This window comes from Eulemur rufifrons, chromosome 4 (genome assembly GCF_041146395.1).
Source record: "Eulemur rufifrons isolate Redbay chromosome 4, OSU_ERuf_1, whole genome shotgun sequence".
Lineage (NCBI taxonomy): Eukaryota > Metazoa > Chordata > Mammalia > Primates > Lemuridae > Eulemur > Eulemur rufifrons.
Genome location: NC_090986.1, coordinates 81938642 through 81954328, shown reverse-complemented (window position 1 = coordinate 81954328; position 15687 = coordinate 81938642). Strand labels below are relative to the sequence as shown.

At 34.8% G+C, this 15687-nt stretch overlaps 1 protein-coding gene across 1 annotated transcript in view; it reads left to right on the top strand.

The window, feature by feature from the left end:
• ZMYM2 (zinc finger MYM-type containing 2) overlaps positions 1–12914 on the top strand; it is an 82873-nt gene extending 69959 nt beyond the window's left edge. The window contains exons 20-25 of the mRNA XM_069467461.1: positions 8–176; positions 401–552; positions 9421–9535; positions 10172–10423; positions 10752–10872; positions 12570–12914. Of these exons, the coding sequence (XP_069323562.1) occupies positions 8–176; positions 401–552; positions 9421–9535; positions 10172–10423; positions 10752–10872; positions 12570–12762 (1002 nt within the window). The 3' untranslated portion in view covers positions 12763–12914. The remainder of the gene's footprint in view (positions 1–7; positions 177–400; positions 553–9420; positions 9536–10171; positions 10424–10751; positions 10873–12569) is intronic.
• Positions 12915–15687: the final 2773 nt, after the last annotated feature.

Genomic DNA, 15687 nt, shown 5'->3' with positions numbered 1-15687 from the left:
CTAACAGGGAGCCAAGAGAAAAGCTGTATCGGGATACCAGTCTCATGATGATAGTTCTGACAATTCGGAGTGCAGCTTTCCTTTCAAATATACATATGGTGTAAATGCATGGAAACACTGGGTAAAAACTAGGCAACTTGATGAAGATCTTCTGGTATTAGATGAGCTAAAATCTCGTAAGTGTTTTGATTGTGTTTCTCTTAAGTCCTATTTAAAATCAAGATTTCTGTTATGGACTACCTTTGATTTTAAAAAACAAAAATGTAGCTTAAAATAATTGTAAGAATGCATTTTATTTTACTTTAAAGTTCTTATAAAGAATAAATTAATTTCAGTAAGTTTCTTAACATTAAGACATTAATAGCAATTATTGATTTTTTTTAATTTTAATTCTTTTTAGCTAAATCAGTAAAGTTAAAAGAGGACCTGCTCTCCCACACCACAGCTGAGCTTAACTATGGGTTAGCTCATTTTGTTAATGAGATCCGACGGCCAAATGGAGAGAATTATGCACCTGACAGCATCTATTATCTTTGCCTTGGAATACAGGAGGTTAGTATTTTGATGGCTGCTTTCAAATACAACGTGTGTAAGAAAAGTTGTTGCGGTAGTTCTTGGAGAGAAGAATGTTGTGCTTCCAGAATATTAAGGAACCTTTATTGGCTTATTAAGAAAGACAACGAAGAATTTAATCTATTTGGAAATACTAGAATATTATAAAGAATTTCCTTAGCTACTTTGTGTTTTTGCTATAGTGCAATGTATATATATTCCTAAAAACCTTCAAGTTCTCCAAAACTGTGTACCAAAACCAGAAAGAATTTATGGGAAAAATAGGGTATGGGCAGGCTACTCAGAATTCATGCATCTTTTGTCTAACAAAGTTGTATATTTGCCACCATATTATAAATGATACTATATAATTGATGACACCATTCCTTCCTTACCAATTGCAAATAAGTGAATTCACATTATTAAGCATGATGTATAGCTACATTTGGCTATAGATCATGCTAATCTACATGTAAACAAATATGTCTTACCTATGAATATTAGGTCTATTTCACCAAATATGGCTTCTGATGTGTTACTGACTTGTTAAATAGTATAACTGTTCATTAATTCTTTGGAATCATCTCATAAAAATAGGTCATTCTTTCGGGGTTTTAAATAAACTTCATTCACATGTCTATGAATCTGAGTAACCCTGTTTTCTGCAACAAACATGAAGATCAACTTTAAGTAATGATCTCTAGTTGTGAACAAGTTCTATAGGCTTGAGCCCAGAGGTCGGAAAGGATCTCCAGCTTCACATCCTATGTATTTTGAAATATGGTAGATCACGGGGGAGATCTCTTTAGAGTTTTGTTTATAGGGGAGATCTCTTTAAGAGTTTTGTTTACATGCCTAAAATTTAATGTTATTCTGTCAACAGGTATTAAATAATGAAATAAGTTACTGAAGAAAACCAGAATTGTCTTAATTTGTATTTTACTTATTCTCTCTTCGGGATAGAAATTTGCCTAAGATTATGTAAGTGGTAGTAGGGAAATAGTGCATGGCTGTAAATTACTGTGTATTCAAGAACCACCACAAATTTTAAGTAGCAACCTCAAAGAAATATAATAGGTTTTACTTTTTCTTATTCCCCTTTGATAGATTTACATGTACTTTGAGCCTCAGGCTTAGATGGTAATATAGGTCCACCATACCAAAATCTCCAAACATGAAACATATTTTTTCATGAAAACGCATTGACAATAAAACTTGGCTTGAAGAATTGTGAAGCTATTGTTGTCTTTATTTATTACACTTAATATCCATTCACAGACTATGAACTACATTATTTACTAGAAAATTGTTTATGTTTCTAAACAAGTACTGGGTATTTACCCAGACTACTGTGGGACCATTATGTAATTATGTACATTCCCTGGTATTTCCCCTGTAAAATCCAAAATATTATGAATTCTAAAATATACGACCCCAGCTCTATATCTGTGTGTACATTTCCCCCTTCCTCTTTTATTATAAATATTGTACTGAGTGTAAGAGAGAGCATCTCAATCCTTTGGTTTTGAACAAGTTATTTATTACATATACATCCTTTTAAAAGCCAATAGGAACTAGGTCTTACTCTTCCCTTTCTTGTGCCATGGCTATCCGCATAGTAGGCAGGCACTTGTTGAGCTGGATGGTTGTCATGACTTTTATACAACAAACCTATAAACCCCATTTTCTATTCCTTTCATTACCTTTTTTAAATTTTTATTTATTTATTTATTTACTTTGAAACAGAGTCTTGCCCAGTCGCCCCATATAGAGTTCAATGGTGTCGTCGTAACTCACTGCAACCTCAAACTCCTGGGCTCAAGCAATCTTCCTGCCTCAGCCTCCTGAGTAGTTGGGACTACAGGCATGCGCCAGGACGCCTGGCTAATTTTTATATTTTTTAGTAGAGACAAGGGTCTCGCTCTTGCTCAGGCTGGTCTCCAACTCCTGAGCTCAAGTGATCCTCCGGGCTTGGTCTCCCAGAGTGCTGGGATTACAGGTGTGAGCCACTGCGTCTGGCCAGAACAATGTTTTTTAAAAAGAACATTTATGTCTCTATCTTAGACATAGTTCTGTTGTCTAGATCAGCTTCAACTATTTTTTAAAATGTTATAGAGAGTACTAGGGTTCTTCCAAGTTTACTCAGTAAGAAAGAGAGAGATTGAGTTCTAGGCTCCTTCTCTTGTAATTCAACTCCACTTTTTTGCTATATTTTGGGGTTCTGTATAAAATTTCACTTAAAAAAAGGCTTCTGCTAGAAACATAGCTTAAAAACTTAGTATCTCGATAATTAATGTAACTTTTTAAATCAAGTACTAAAGCACAACAAAATGGGGGCTTCTCTGTCCCACCCATCTTTAGTCCACTAGTTTCCCCTAAAGTCAAATACTTTTTTTTTTTTTTTTTTTTGGAGACAGAGTCTAGCTCTGTTGCCCGGGCTAGAGTGCAGTGGCATCAGCCTAGCTCACAGCAACCTCAAACTCTTATCCTCCTGCCTCAGCTTCCCGGGTAGCTGGGACTACAGGCATGCGCCACCATGCCTGGCTAATTTTTTCTATATATTTTTAGTTGTCTGGCTAATTTCTTTCTATTTTTAGTAGAGACGGGGTCTCGCTCTTGCTCAGGCTGGTCTCGAACTCCTGACCGTGAGCAATCCTCCCGCCTCGGCCTCCCAGAGTGCTAGGATTACAGGCGTGAGCCACCGTGCCCAGCCTTACTTTTTGTTATATATTTGTTTTCTGTTGTGTGCCAATTCACAATTAGTTCTAGTAGATGGTTTTGTTTTTTGCTTTTTTTTTTTTTTTAACATCTTCGATATCTTATATACACAGATATGTTATCTGTGGATAAAGACAGTCTTCTTTCCAGTCTGCATATCTTTTATTTCTTTTCTTTGTTTTATTGCATTGCTTGAGGTCCGTTTCCCCCAGTAAGTGTTAAATGGAAGTAGTGACAGCAGAAACCCTTGCCTTATTTCTAACCTTAGGAGGGAAGTATTCCATCTTTCACCATTAAGTATGATGCTACCTCTAGGGGGTTTTTTTTGTAGCTGTTACCAGGTGGAGGAAGTTCTCTTTTATTCCTAGTTGGCTGAGAATTGAGTTTTTATCATAAATCGTTATTGAATTTTGTCAGCTACTTTCTGCATCTATTGAGATGATCATATGATTTTTCTTGCATTCCTTGGGTAAATTATACTTGATATATTGTCGTTTTTATATATTGCCAGATTAGATTTGGTAATATAGTTTATAATTTTTGCAGATGTTCATTAGGGATAATAGTCCATAGTATTTTTGTCTTTATCTGGGTTTTGTTTTGGGGCAATACTGGCCTCATAAAGTGAATTGAGAAATATTCCTTTCTCCTATTTTCTGAAAGAATTTGTAAGGATTGGTATTATTTCTTCCTTAAATGTTTCTTCCTGGGATTGGGGAGCGGGTGTGTGTGTGTATGTGTGTAGGGGTGGGTGGGTTGGGGAGTGGGTGTGGTTTTAAATCACTAAATCAATTCCTTTAGTTGATGTCGACTATTTTGATTTTCTATGCTTGACCCAGTTTTGGCAATTTTGTCTTTCAAGAAGTTATGCATTTCATTAAAGTTGTTAAATTTGTTAGCATAAGTTGATAGTATTCCCCTTTTTATCCTTCTTTTGTATCTAGTATTGGTAATTTGTACCTTTTGTTTATTGAACAGTCTAGCTTAGGAACTTCTTGTTAAAGGGCAAAATAGTAAATAATTTAGGCTTTTCGGAACAAGAGGTGAAAATCTAGAATCTGCTTTAAATGTAACCATTTATAAATGAAAACAAAACAAAACAAAGCTCACAGGCTGTACAGAAAAACAGGTGGCCGGTGGGATTGAGCCCAGTGGGGCCAGGGCTGTAGTTTGCCTAGCCCACTTACCTAACTAAAGGTGTATTGTTTTTATTATCTCTGATCTTTATTTTTTCTTTTCTTAATGTGCTCTTCCCCTCTCCCCCCCCCCCTCGCCCCCCCAGCTTCTTAAGATGGAAGCTTAGATCATTAGTTTTGGACCTTTCTTTTTTAGGAAAGCATTTAAAGCTATAAATTTCCCTCTAAAATAACCAATATTCCACAAATTTTTTTATGTTGTGTTTTCATTTTCCTTTACTCAAGTAAGGAAAACGCTGTCAGAGGAAATTGAATCTTTGGATTGTTTTTTTGTTGGATGGATTAAATATCTGAGCTCCAAATACTATCAGAGGGTTGAGAGCTAAATGGATTGCCTAATGAATGATTATGAATTGCATCTTTTTTTTTTAATTACATCTTTAAATAGGTTTCCTCTCCATTTTTGTTATTGTAAAATCTACATAACATAAAATTTACCATTTTAACTGTTTTTAAGTGTGCAGTTCAATTGCATTAAGTACATTCACCCACCATCCATCTCCAGAACTCTTTTCATCTTGTAAAATGGAAACTCTATACTCATTAAACAATAAGTTCCCATTTCCTTCTCTACCAAGCCCTGGCAACCACTATTCTACTTTCTGTCCCTGAATTTGACCACTCTAGATAGCTCATAAAAATGGAATCACAGTATTTGTTCTTTTGCATCTGGCTTATTTCACTTAGGATAATGTCCTCAAGATTCATCCATGTCATAGCATTGTCAGAATTTCCTTCCTTTTTTAATAGGTTTGTTATGTAATGATAAATGTTACCTGAAAAAAATTGTGTTACTACTGAACTTTACACTTAATGGTTAAGATGGTAATTTTTATGTTCTGTTTACCACAATTTTTAAAAATTGCATACTATTTTTTTCTCATCATTGGACACATTTTCACAGACTTGATTTGTTTTCAAAGACTATGGTATTTATAAGCAGCTTTAAAAATAATCCTAAAACTCTGTGAAGATAAGGTATCTAAAATATACTTTCCAGAAATCAGTGCTGTTTAATGTTACTTCAGAGTTGTGTACAGAAATAGAAGCTATTTTTGGAGGAGTGTGTCATGTTTTTCTGTCTGTTGCATTTATTGCAATACTGTTGAAAAGGAAGTATGATTTTCTTCGATACATCTATAGACGGAGTAACATCTTTTGTAAGGACTCAGTCCTGTGAATGTATACAAGAGTTAAGTAGCCACTTCTGTTTTGTACATTGAAAATCTAAATATGATCGTGAACGTTTAACTGATACTATATAAAAGGGGAGCACAGCTTTTTTTTCTCTGTCACAAACAAAATAGCTGAATTTTCCCCCTGATTTTGTGTAAGGAATCATGGTTATTCTTAAATGTTCACATAATATACATAATATAGTAATGTTTGAGGAAGAAAGAAATATGTGAAATCTCAGAATCCTATAATGAGCATCATTAAGATTTCAAGACCAGTCTTTCATATACTATTTTACATAAGTGAACATGTGTCCCTTACATCAAATTTATCATAAATGGAAATGTACATACCCTTTTTCCTTAATGCCCCCACCTGATCATTGTTATTGCTAAAGTTGTGAAAATACATAGAAATTATTTTCCCTTCGTTGCTAGACTCACAGATGAAAATAATTATTTCTGGACCATTTCTCTCATTTTTTTTTTTATCATTTATCTTGCTTTATGGTAAGAAAAACACATAAATCGCTGTTCTAAACTTGGAGGTTTTACTTTAGTGATTGTTTTATATAATGTGCAACTAAGTTTCCATTTTTAAAAAATCTAGAGATGATACTTTACAAAAATTTAGTCATGTTAAATAGATTGAATCATGATACTGTATTTTAACCAATAGTGCTATACATATAACAGTGAGGATCTCCAGAGTTTAGGAAATGGTATTTTATTTATTTATTTTTTTTTTGGAGACAGAGTCTCACTCTGTTGCCCAGGCTAGAGTGAGTGCCGTGGCGTCAGCCTAGCTCACAGCAACCTCAAACTCCTGAACTCAAGCGATCCTCCTGTCTCAGCCTCCCGAGTAGCTGGGACTACAGGCATGCGCCACCATGCCCGGCTAATTTTTTCTATATATATTTTTAGCTGTCCATATAATTTCTTTCTATTTTTAGTAGAGATGGGGTCTCGCTCTTGCTCAGGCTGGTCTCGAACTCCTGAGCTCAAACGATCCGCCCACCTCGGCCTCCCAGAGTGCTAGGATTACAGGCGTGAGCCACCGCGCCCGGCCGGAAATGGTATTTTAGAACTCCTACCCTCTGACTAGCCCAAAAGCAGGGAAGGGAGCTGGCATTATCACTTCGTTGATCGCCAGGCTTTTATCAGTTGGTCTGTCATCCTATTTGAAAGACATTAATTAGGAGTTTTTGTTCTATTTTGGAATCTTGCTGGCTAATATTCCTTCTGACTAGTAGGAGAAACATTAGATCAACCCAGATGATGACACACTGGTCTAGGGTTTATTATTATTACTGTTTTTATAGAGATGGGGTATCACTATGTTGCCCAGGCTGGTCTTGAACTCTTGGCCTCAAGCGATCCTCCCACTTCAGCCTCCCAGAGTGTTGGGGTTGTAGCCATGAGCCACCACACCCAGCTAGTCTAGGTTTTGATTTTTGGTTTTTTTGTTTATTTGGTTGGTTTTTTTTGAGACGGAGTCTCGCTCTGTTGCCTGGGCTAGAGTGCCATGGCGTCAGCTTAGCTCACAGCAACCTCAAACTCTTAGGCTCAAGCGATCCTCCTGCCTCAGCCTCCTGGGTAGCTGGGACTACAGGCATGTGCCACCATGCCTGGCTAATTTTTTCTATATATTTTTAGTTGTCTGGCTAATTTCTTTCTACTTTTAGTAGAGATAGGGTCTCACTCTTGCTCAGGCTGGTCTCAAACTCCTGACCTCCCTCCTCGGCCTCCCAGAGTGCTAGGATTACAGGTGTAATTACACTGCGCCTGGCCTAGGTTTTGATTAATGTATACATGGTATATATACATATATTTTTTTTTTTTTTTTTTTTGAGACAGAGTCTCACTCTGTTGCCCAGGCTAGAATGAGTGCCGTGGCATCAGCCTAGCTCACAGCAACCTCAAACTCCTGAGCTCAAGCGATCCTCCTGTCTCAGCCTCCCGAGTAGCTGGGATTACAGGCATGCACCACCATGCCCGGCTAATTTTTTCTATATATATTTTTAGCGGTCCATATAATTTCTTTCTATTTTTAGTAGAGATGGGGTCTCGCTCTTGCTCAGGCTGGTCTCGAACTCCTGAGCTCAAACGATCCGCCCACCTCGGCCTCCCAGAGTGCTAGGATTACAGGCGTGAGCCACCGCGCCCGGCCTATTTTTCTTTTACTATTCACTTATCTGTGTGTTTTTACTTAAAATAGGTTTTGTAGACGGCATATTGAGCCTTACTTTAAAAAAAAAAAATTCCAGTCTGGGCAAGGTGTGGTGGCTCATGCCAATAATCCTAGCACTTTGGGAAGCTGAGGCAGGAGAATCTCTTGAGGCCAGGAGTTCAAGACCAGCCTAGGCAATGGCAAGACCCCATCTTGACAGAAAATGAAAAATAAAAAAATTAACCAGGTGTGGTAGCACATACCTGTTGTCCCAGCTACTTTGAAAGGCTGAGGCAGGAGGATTGCTTGAATCCAAGTGTCTGAGGTTGCAGAGAGCTATGATGATGCCACTGCACTGTAGCCCAGGCAACAGAGTGAGACCTTGTCTCAAAAAAAAAAATTCAATCTGATATTATCTTTTAAATGATACGTTTAGACTGGAGACTAACAAACTTTTTAAATAAAAGACGAAATGGTAAATGTTTTAGGTTTTATAGGCCATGTTTGTGTTGTGCAGTCATTCACCTCTGCCACTATAGCATGAAGGCTGCATAGACCCTATGCAGATGAGCCAGTGTGTCTGTATTCCAAGAAAGCTTTGTTTATTTGCAGTGGGCCAGATATGGCTCAAGAGCTCTACTTTGCCAACCCTGGCTTAGACCTTTTACATTTAATATAATTACTGCTGTCATTGAATTAAAATCTGTTGTCCTGCTGGTTGTTTTGTATTCTATCTGTTCTTTTTTTTTTCTTTTTTTGTCATTTTCTGCTTTCTTCTGAATTTATCTCCACTACTGGTTTATTATTTGTACCTCTTAAAAAATTTTTTATTGGTTGCTCTAGGATTTACAATATACATATTTAACTAATCATTAGTTACCTTCAAATAATATTATGCCACTTCACGTGGAGTAAAAGAGCCTTACAACAGTATACTCAGTGTACTCCCAATTCTATCTCCCATTCTTTGTGCTGTTGTTACCATACTATTTATTTTATATTATTTTATTTTTAAATCCCACTAGTATTTAAACTTTAGTGTTTACTCTGTAACAGCCTTCACTGTTAAGATTTGAGGTTGTGACAGTAAGTTATAAGATTCATAAATTAGTACAGGCTCACAGGTAGAGAGTTAAGCATATAGAGACAATAAGGAAAAAAAACATTAGCCAAAGTCAGAGTGTTAGAAGAGAGCTTCTGATTGCTACAGAGGGACATTTCATCCCATCCTTACTACTTGATGTTTTTCTTTAATAGTTAATTACTCTTTAAATTTTCCCCATGCACTGTATAATAAACATTGGAGTCAGGTATTATTTTGTTTGTCTGAAAGACTGAAGATTCTCATTCAGTTTTTACATTCTGGATTCTGGAGTGTATATTTCAACTTTGAGTGTTTTGAGCAACAGATTAGTTGGTAATGTTTGGTTCTTTATGATTTCTAGGTACATACACAATACCAGTCATCTCTCATGTTTTATTTATTATACTTGGTTTTCTTAGACATAAATCTTCGTTTATTTTTTTTCTTAAGAAATACAGAATATAGTATGTTCACTGTTTAAAATCGGCTGGTTTTCATTCAATAATTTTTTTGTTTTTCTTATAGTACTTGTGTGGTAGTAATCGAAAAGACAACATATTTATTGATCCAGGATACCAGACATTTGAGCAAGAATTGAATAAAATACTCCGAAGTTGGCAACCAAGCATACTTCCAGATGGTAATGCTATTTTAAATAAAGGTGTTGCTAACTAGATACTGGGATTATTTTTACAGAGAATATGTTAAAATAATTAGGAAGTCATTTAAATTAGATAACTTATTTTTCTGAGTACTTATGAGCTGATCTGATGTTTACCTCTTGTTGAATTAGAATTGAATGTGGTTATTAACTAGTGTTTATGAAGAACTTTGTAAGAAATGTGACTTTATCTGGAATAAGAGACTGGATGTTGTGTTTTAAGGTCTACAGTGGAGATGCTGATGTAAATTTCTCTTAAACCACTGTTTTAGATGTGTGAAGAAAATGTGTATGTATATGAAATCACCTGTTTTTTCAGGAATTCTACAGATTTAAATTCCATTCTGACCATTGTCTGCTTCTCCTACTGAAGAAGAGAAGCAAACATCTAGTCCCTATTCCAGAGATGATAGTTCCATAGTCTGGTGTGTTTCCTAGCCCTCTGTGTTGTTAAAGAGTTGCATAGGTAATTCCAAAATTCATTCCAGTTGACCTGGTGTGAATGGAGGATTGATAATAGGTTTATTCCTAAGTTAACATTATCTATTTCTAGATGGTTGAATGAAAACTGTTGTATTGATTATAATTCTTTAAAAATAGTTCTCTCTATTTAAGGGTCAATATTCTCTCGAGTTGAAGAAGACTATCTCTGGAGGATAAAACAACTAGGATCACACTCTCCAGTAGCTCTCCTGAATACACTGTTCTACTTTAACACTAAGTATTTTGGCCTGAAAACAGTGGAACAACACTTAAGACTTTCCTTTGGCACTGTGTTTAGGCATTGGAAAAAAAATCCTTTAACAATGGAAAACAAAGCGTGTCTTCGATACCAAGTGTCTTCATTATGTGGAACAGATAATGAAGGTAGTGTGTTTATGTTTTATTTTCAGATTGTATGTGGTGGGGATATACAAATCTTGCCTTACTAAAGACTACCTGGGTCACTTGTTAAGAGCCTAAGGATTGTCATTTTTATAAAATAAGGCAAACTATGTCTTCTTAAGATGTCTTAGTTCCTTCTGTTTGAAAAATTATGCATTACCGAAAGCCGTAACTTAGAACTCTGAAGGACACCTAGTCCCATTCTTTTGGTATGACAGATCTAGGAATGAATAGTACTGTCTGGATGTTTGCTTCTGTTCTGTTCTTCAAGATTAGTTTTAGGAGGTTTATTTAATTTTTATTTTTTAAGATAAAATTACTACTGGAAAAAGAAAACATGAAGATGATGAGCCAGTATTTGAACAAATTGAAAACACAGCCAATCCTTCTAGATGTCCTGTGAAAATGTTTGAATGCTACTTGTCTAAAAGGTGAGTATTAATGATACTTTAACTTTTTATAATGGTAGTATAAAGTTGGTTTGAATTTAACCCTAGCAAGAGGTGTCATGTTTTTACTGATCCTTTTTGTAGATTTTTCTCTCTTCTCACATATATCCAAGTCCATTCAGTTATAACTTTTTATATGAAATACCTAGCATATACTTCATACTTTAGGATTCAAGCATATACTAAGAAGTCACTCTCTATTAATGAAATTACTACTGCTGTCATCTTCTTTTAAATTATGGCAATTTCAGTGACTCTGCAAAGCAGGGACACAAACATGAGAAAGTAGCCTTTTAAGAAGGTCTGAAAGATACATTAGTGTACTGAAAGTATTATACTTTTCAATTTACCATTGCTGTTTTTCCCCATCTGAGACTAACAGGCATTTTTAAAAATTTAAGCCAATGAAATGTTTAGGGACCATAGATTATTTTATCCTTGTCCATTGTTTTAAGTAAGCACTCCCTAATTTTCAAAAGCTTATCATGAACTCAGAATGTACTTCCTTATATAAACAATTTTATAAATCACAATTAGGTCCCCAGGATGACCCTCAAGAACAATAATTGTCACCTGTAGGGTGATAGTGGTACAGGTTGACTGTCCATGATCCATAATACTTGGGAGTAGAAGTGTATTGGATTTTGGATTTTTTTCAGATTTTAGAACATTTGCATATACATAATGAGAGATCTCAGGGATGGGGCAAAGGATTTTTTTGGAAGGGGGGACATAAGACTTTTGTTCTGTCGCCCTGGCTAGAGAGCAGTGGCATCATCACAGCTCACTGCAACCTCCAACTTCCAGGCTCAAGCAGTCCTCCTGCCTCAGCCTCCCAGAGTGCTAGGATTATAGGTGTGAGCCACTGTGCCTGCCTGGGGCCAAAGTTTAAACACAGAATTCATTTATGTTTCATATATACCTTATACCTATAGCCTGAAGGTAATTTTATTTTTTCCTTGGGGATGCTGAAAAAACTGTGTGTTATGTGCCTGCATTTTGACTACGACTATTTCACATGAAGTCATGTGTGGAATTTTCCACTGTGGTGTCGTATTGGTGCTCAAAAAGTTTCAGATTTTGGATTTTGGGATTAGGTATGTTCAACCTGTATTTCTCACCATGGTTTTAGGGTAGCCCTATTCAGCTGCAACAGTATCGGGGTTCTTCCAATGATAGTAACTATTTGTTAGGTGGAAATTCCTATCTTGGTATTATCTTACTGGTATTTTAAAAAATTAAGTTTCTATTGTGTAATGCTGTAAGGATTTTTATGCGCTGCCATAGTTCAATTTTAAGACACATCTTTTCTTTTTTTCACATCTCACTATTTCTAAAACTGGTATACATGTTTAAATTGATGCATCTTAAAATTACAATTGGCAGTGTTTTGCCTGCTTAGTGGTAACATTAAAATAAGAAATAGTGTGTCTATTGATAATGTCTTGGATTCAGTGAAATACAGAGTTTAAATTATGGTAGGAAGCAATCTCTTTATCACAGAAAATAACTTTTGAGAATATTCTAATGACAATATTTAATGTGGGTGATGAGGCCTAGGGTCTGGCCACATAATGTGATTAGTGGGATCTGAATTATTCTTGAAAGAAAAAAAGAAAGTTGTGGGAAATTTTGTATGTGTTTTGTGAAATTGACTTTTTCTCTCCTTTCCTCCAAAGTCCACAGAATCTTAATCAGAGAATGGATGTTTTTTATTTGCAACCAGAATGCTCTGGTTCTACAGATAGCCCTATCTGGTACACATCTACTTCACTGGACCGAAACACCTTGGAAAATATGCTCGTACGGGTTCTTCTAGTAAAAGATATTTATGATAAAGACAATTATGAACTGGATGAAGACACAGACTAAAAAGGAACATTTCAGAAGCAATCAGGATAAAACAGCATTAGATAGTCATGCTGCTAGATCTTTATTATGGAAAACATTTCAAGTTTACTCCTTCTGTTCGAGTTTTGTAGCAGTGTACCCACACTGGGTATTACCATGTAAATAATCTGTGAGTGAAAGTTGCCATTATTCTATGTAGTGGTTTAGGATACTTAACAAATACATTCAAATTCTTTTTTTATTATTATTTATTTGATTAGGTATGTTTGTAACTTTTTACATTACGAAATATGAATGAGAATGTGCCATGTATAATTTTTTTTCTTGTAGTAAGAAGCATCCATATTGCACAACTCTACTGTTGCAAAGCTTCCTCGAAAGGGGGCTGTTTTACTGGGTTCTTAACCAGATGGTTGTGTATGGGTAGCACTACTAAAAGTTTAGAAACTTGCAGTGTCTTTCAGAATTTTTAAAATAAACTGTAAACTAATAGGCTGGGGTTTTTGTTTTGTTTTGGGGTTTCTTTTGTTTGTTTGTTTTGTTTTACGTTTTAGTTACTGAAGCCTTACAAGGTTATGTAGAGAGAAACCATCTTCTGTACCAAAAATAGACAAGAGAATGCTGTCAATATTGGTGTACTGTAATGTGAATCTATACTGGTGAAAACAACTTTTTGTTTCCCTTATTAAAACCTTAGTGTCCTTTTCTCATTTGTGGCTTTCTGCATCACCCTAATAAATAAAAAAAATTATATATATGTATATATATAAAGAATGACTATAAGTTGGAAACAAGACCATCAAGACATTTTCTTTGTAAAAATGTCTGATGAAAGTATAAAATTCTGTTTTCTTCTTTGTCAGCCATAAGTATCTGAAATCCCTTTCATTTATAGAGGTTTTTTTTTTTTTTTATTTATTTATTTTTCCTCCTTAGGGATACAGATCATGCTGCAATGTTACCTGTGTAGTACTCTAAAACTTTACCAATTTTATTAGAATTCTTGTGCCTGCTTCCAAATATGACTGATGCATACATTAGATAAAATTATTTTTAGAAATGCCACTCCTGAAATAGTTGTTCTAGAAAGTCAAGCTACTTTAAATAAGATAGCATCACATTTTATTATGATGATTATCAGTATAGTAATTCTGATATTTCAGATGATTGAAGGACAAAGAAACTGATGGATAAAATCTATCTTAGAGGAAATCGAATTCGATGTTAGATTGTTTGGCTTTTAAAATTTAATTACTTCTTATAGAAGATTGCATTAAAAAACTTTGCTTCTGCATAGCAATTTATCCATTCACATTTTTCTTTTAGAATAAGGAAATTTATTTAAAATCCTACTTCCTGAAGACTAAGCAAAGTGCTAGCTGCAAATTATCATAAATCATTTGGCTGACTTCATATAGCATGTGTATAATCATGTTTTCTTGTTTCTAATTCCTGAATCATGGTGACATTAGTTTTTAAAAATTGTTCAGGGGGAAATTGGGCTATTTTCCACAGTTGTTAGGCAATGTCTACACATTCTTTAGATATTTCTCTCTCACTTAGGATAAATGTTAGTACACAAAGAAATTTTCTCAATCGTGATTTAGAAAATTTCACAGGTGTGATCACTGTATATTTAAGCAATAATTATCTGAAATGTTTTTGGCATAAAAAATTATAATGTTCTAACTTGTTTTATAAGTTTGAATGGCTTTTTTGTCCCTTGATTTTATATTTGTTGAGTGATAATGAGACTGACAGCAAATCTGATACTACATTACTAAAATCGGTTGCCGGTTGTCTATTTAATGAAGACAAGTGGATAACATTTAAAATATATAATATAAAAATTTCCTCAAACTTACCTTTTTCCAGAACTAATTCTTTAAGCACTTTTCCTATTAATGCCTGTTGTTGATTAAAAGGTGGTTGATCCTAACCATCTTTTATTCTTCAAAGTGGTGCTATATTTCATCAAGAGCAATAAAGTTTTTCCCAAATGTCACTTAATGTATATTTTACCAAATACCATAAGTTTCTGCCATAGTACTACTATTAAGCACCTTGGCTTGCTATTTACATTTTCTTCATTTGTATATTTTGGCTTTTCTAAGCGGAAATGTCTACATAATTCTGATCTTGACATGATTGAGGATTTAGAGCTCTTGTCTTTATCTTGATTGCAGTCCAACGATAGATTAACTTGATTCTCAGGGGGAAAAGAAAAAAAAAACCTATTTTATGAGAATTGTTTGTTCTGTGAAACTTACCTAGAACACATTTCATTGATTCTTGGATCTTCTTAGTTTATATGTCATAGCTGACTGCTGAGAAAAAGGACAATGAAATGATAGCAATTTCTTTTTGGTTCTTGGTGATCTCTGATTATAGATAGCATCCTGTAAATACAACTTTATTGTCTTTATTGTCTATTTAAGATGCTATATTTTTCTGTTCTGAAGAAGATTTTGCCATTTGAAATGATCCAATGAAAAACATTTATCCATATTGCAGAAAGTGGATTTCCCATGAAAATTGAATCTTCATTAACGCATTTTTTTTAGGCTTTTTACTGTATTAGAGAACATAAGATATTAAAGAATTTTTCTAGGCAAGAAGCTCAACTTTTTTTTTTTCCCATAAAATACTTTTTGCTTAAATAGTAATTCATGTTTTCCTTTTATTAAATGGAGTTGTACCAGTGTGTTAAGCATTGAAATAGGAGGAGGGTGCATATCATATTATACTATGCATTCAAATTTATCACTGTTTTTCTGATGGACTTTCCCTGTGTCCTGGCCAGTGGTGATTTGGGAATGGGGTTAACTTGTTTATGCATAGTATTAGGCTTACAGTAATGGAGAAGTCATAAAATTGCAAGTTTTGGTTTGCGATACTCTAATGTGGGTCCATTTAATCTGAGATATTAAATATCTTGCAGTCTTA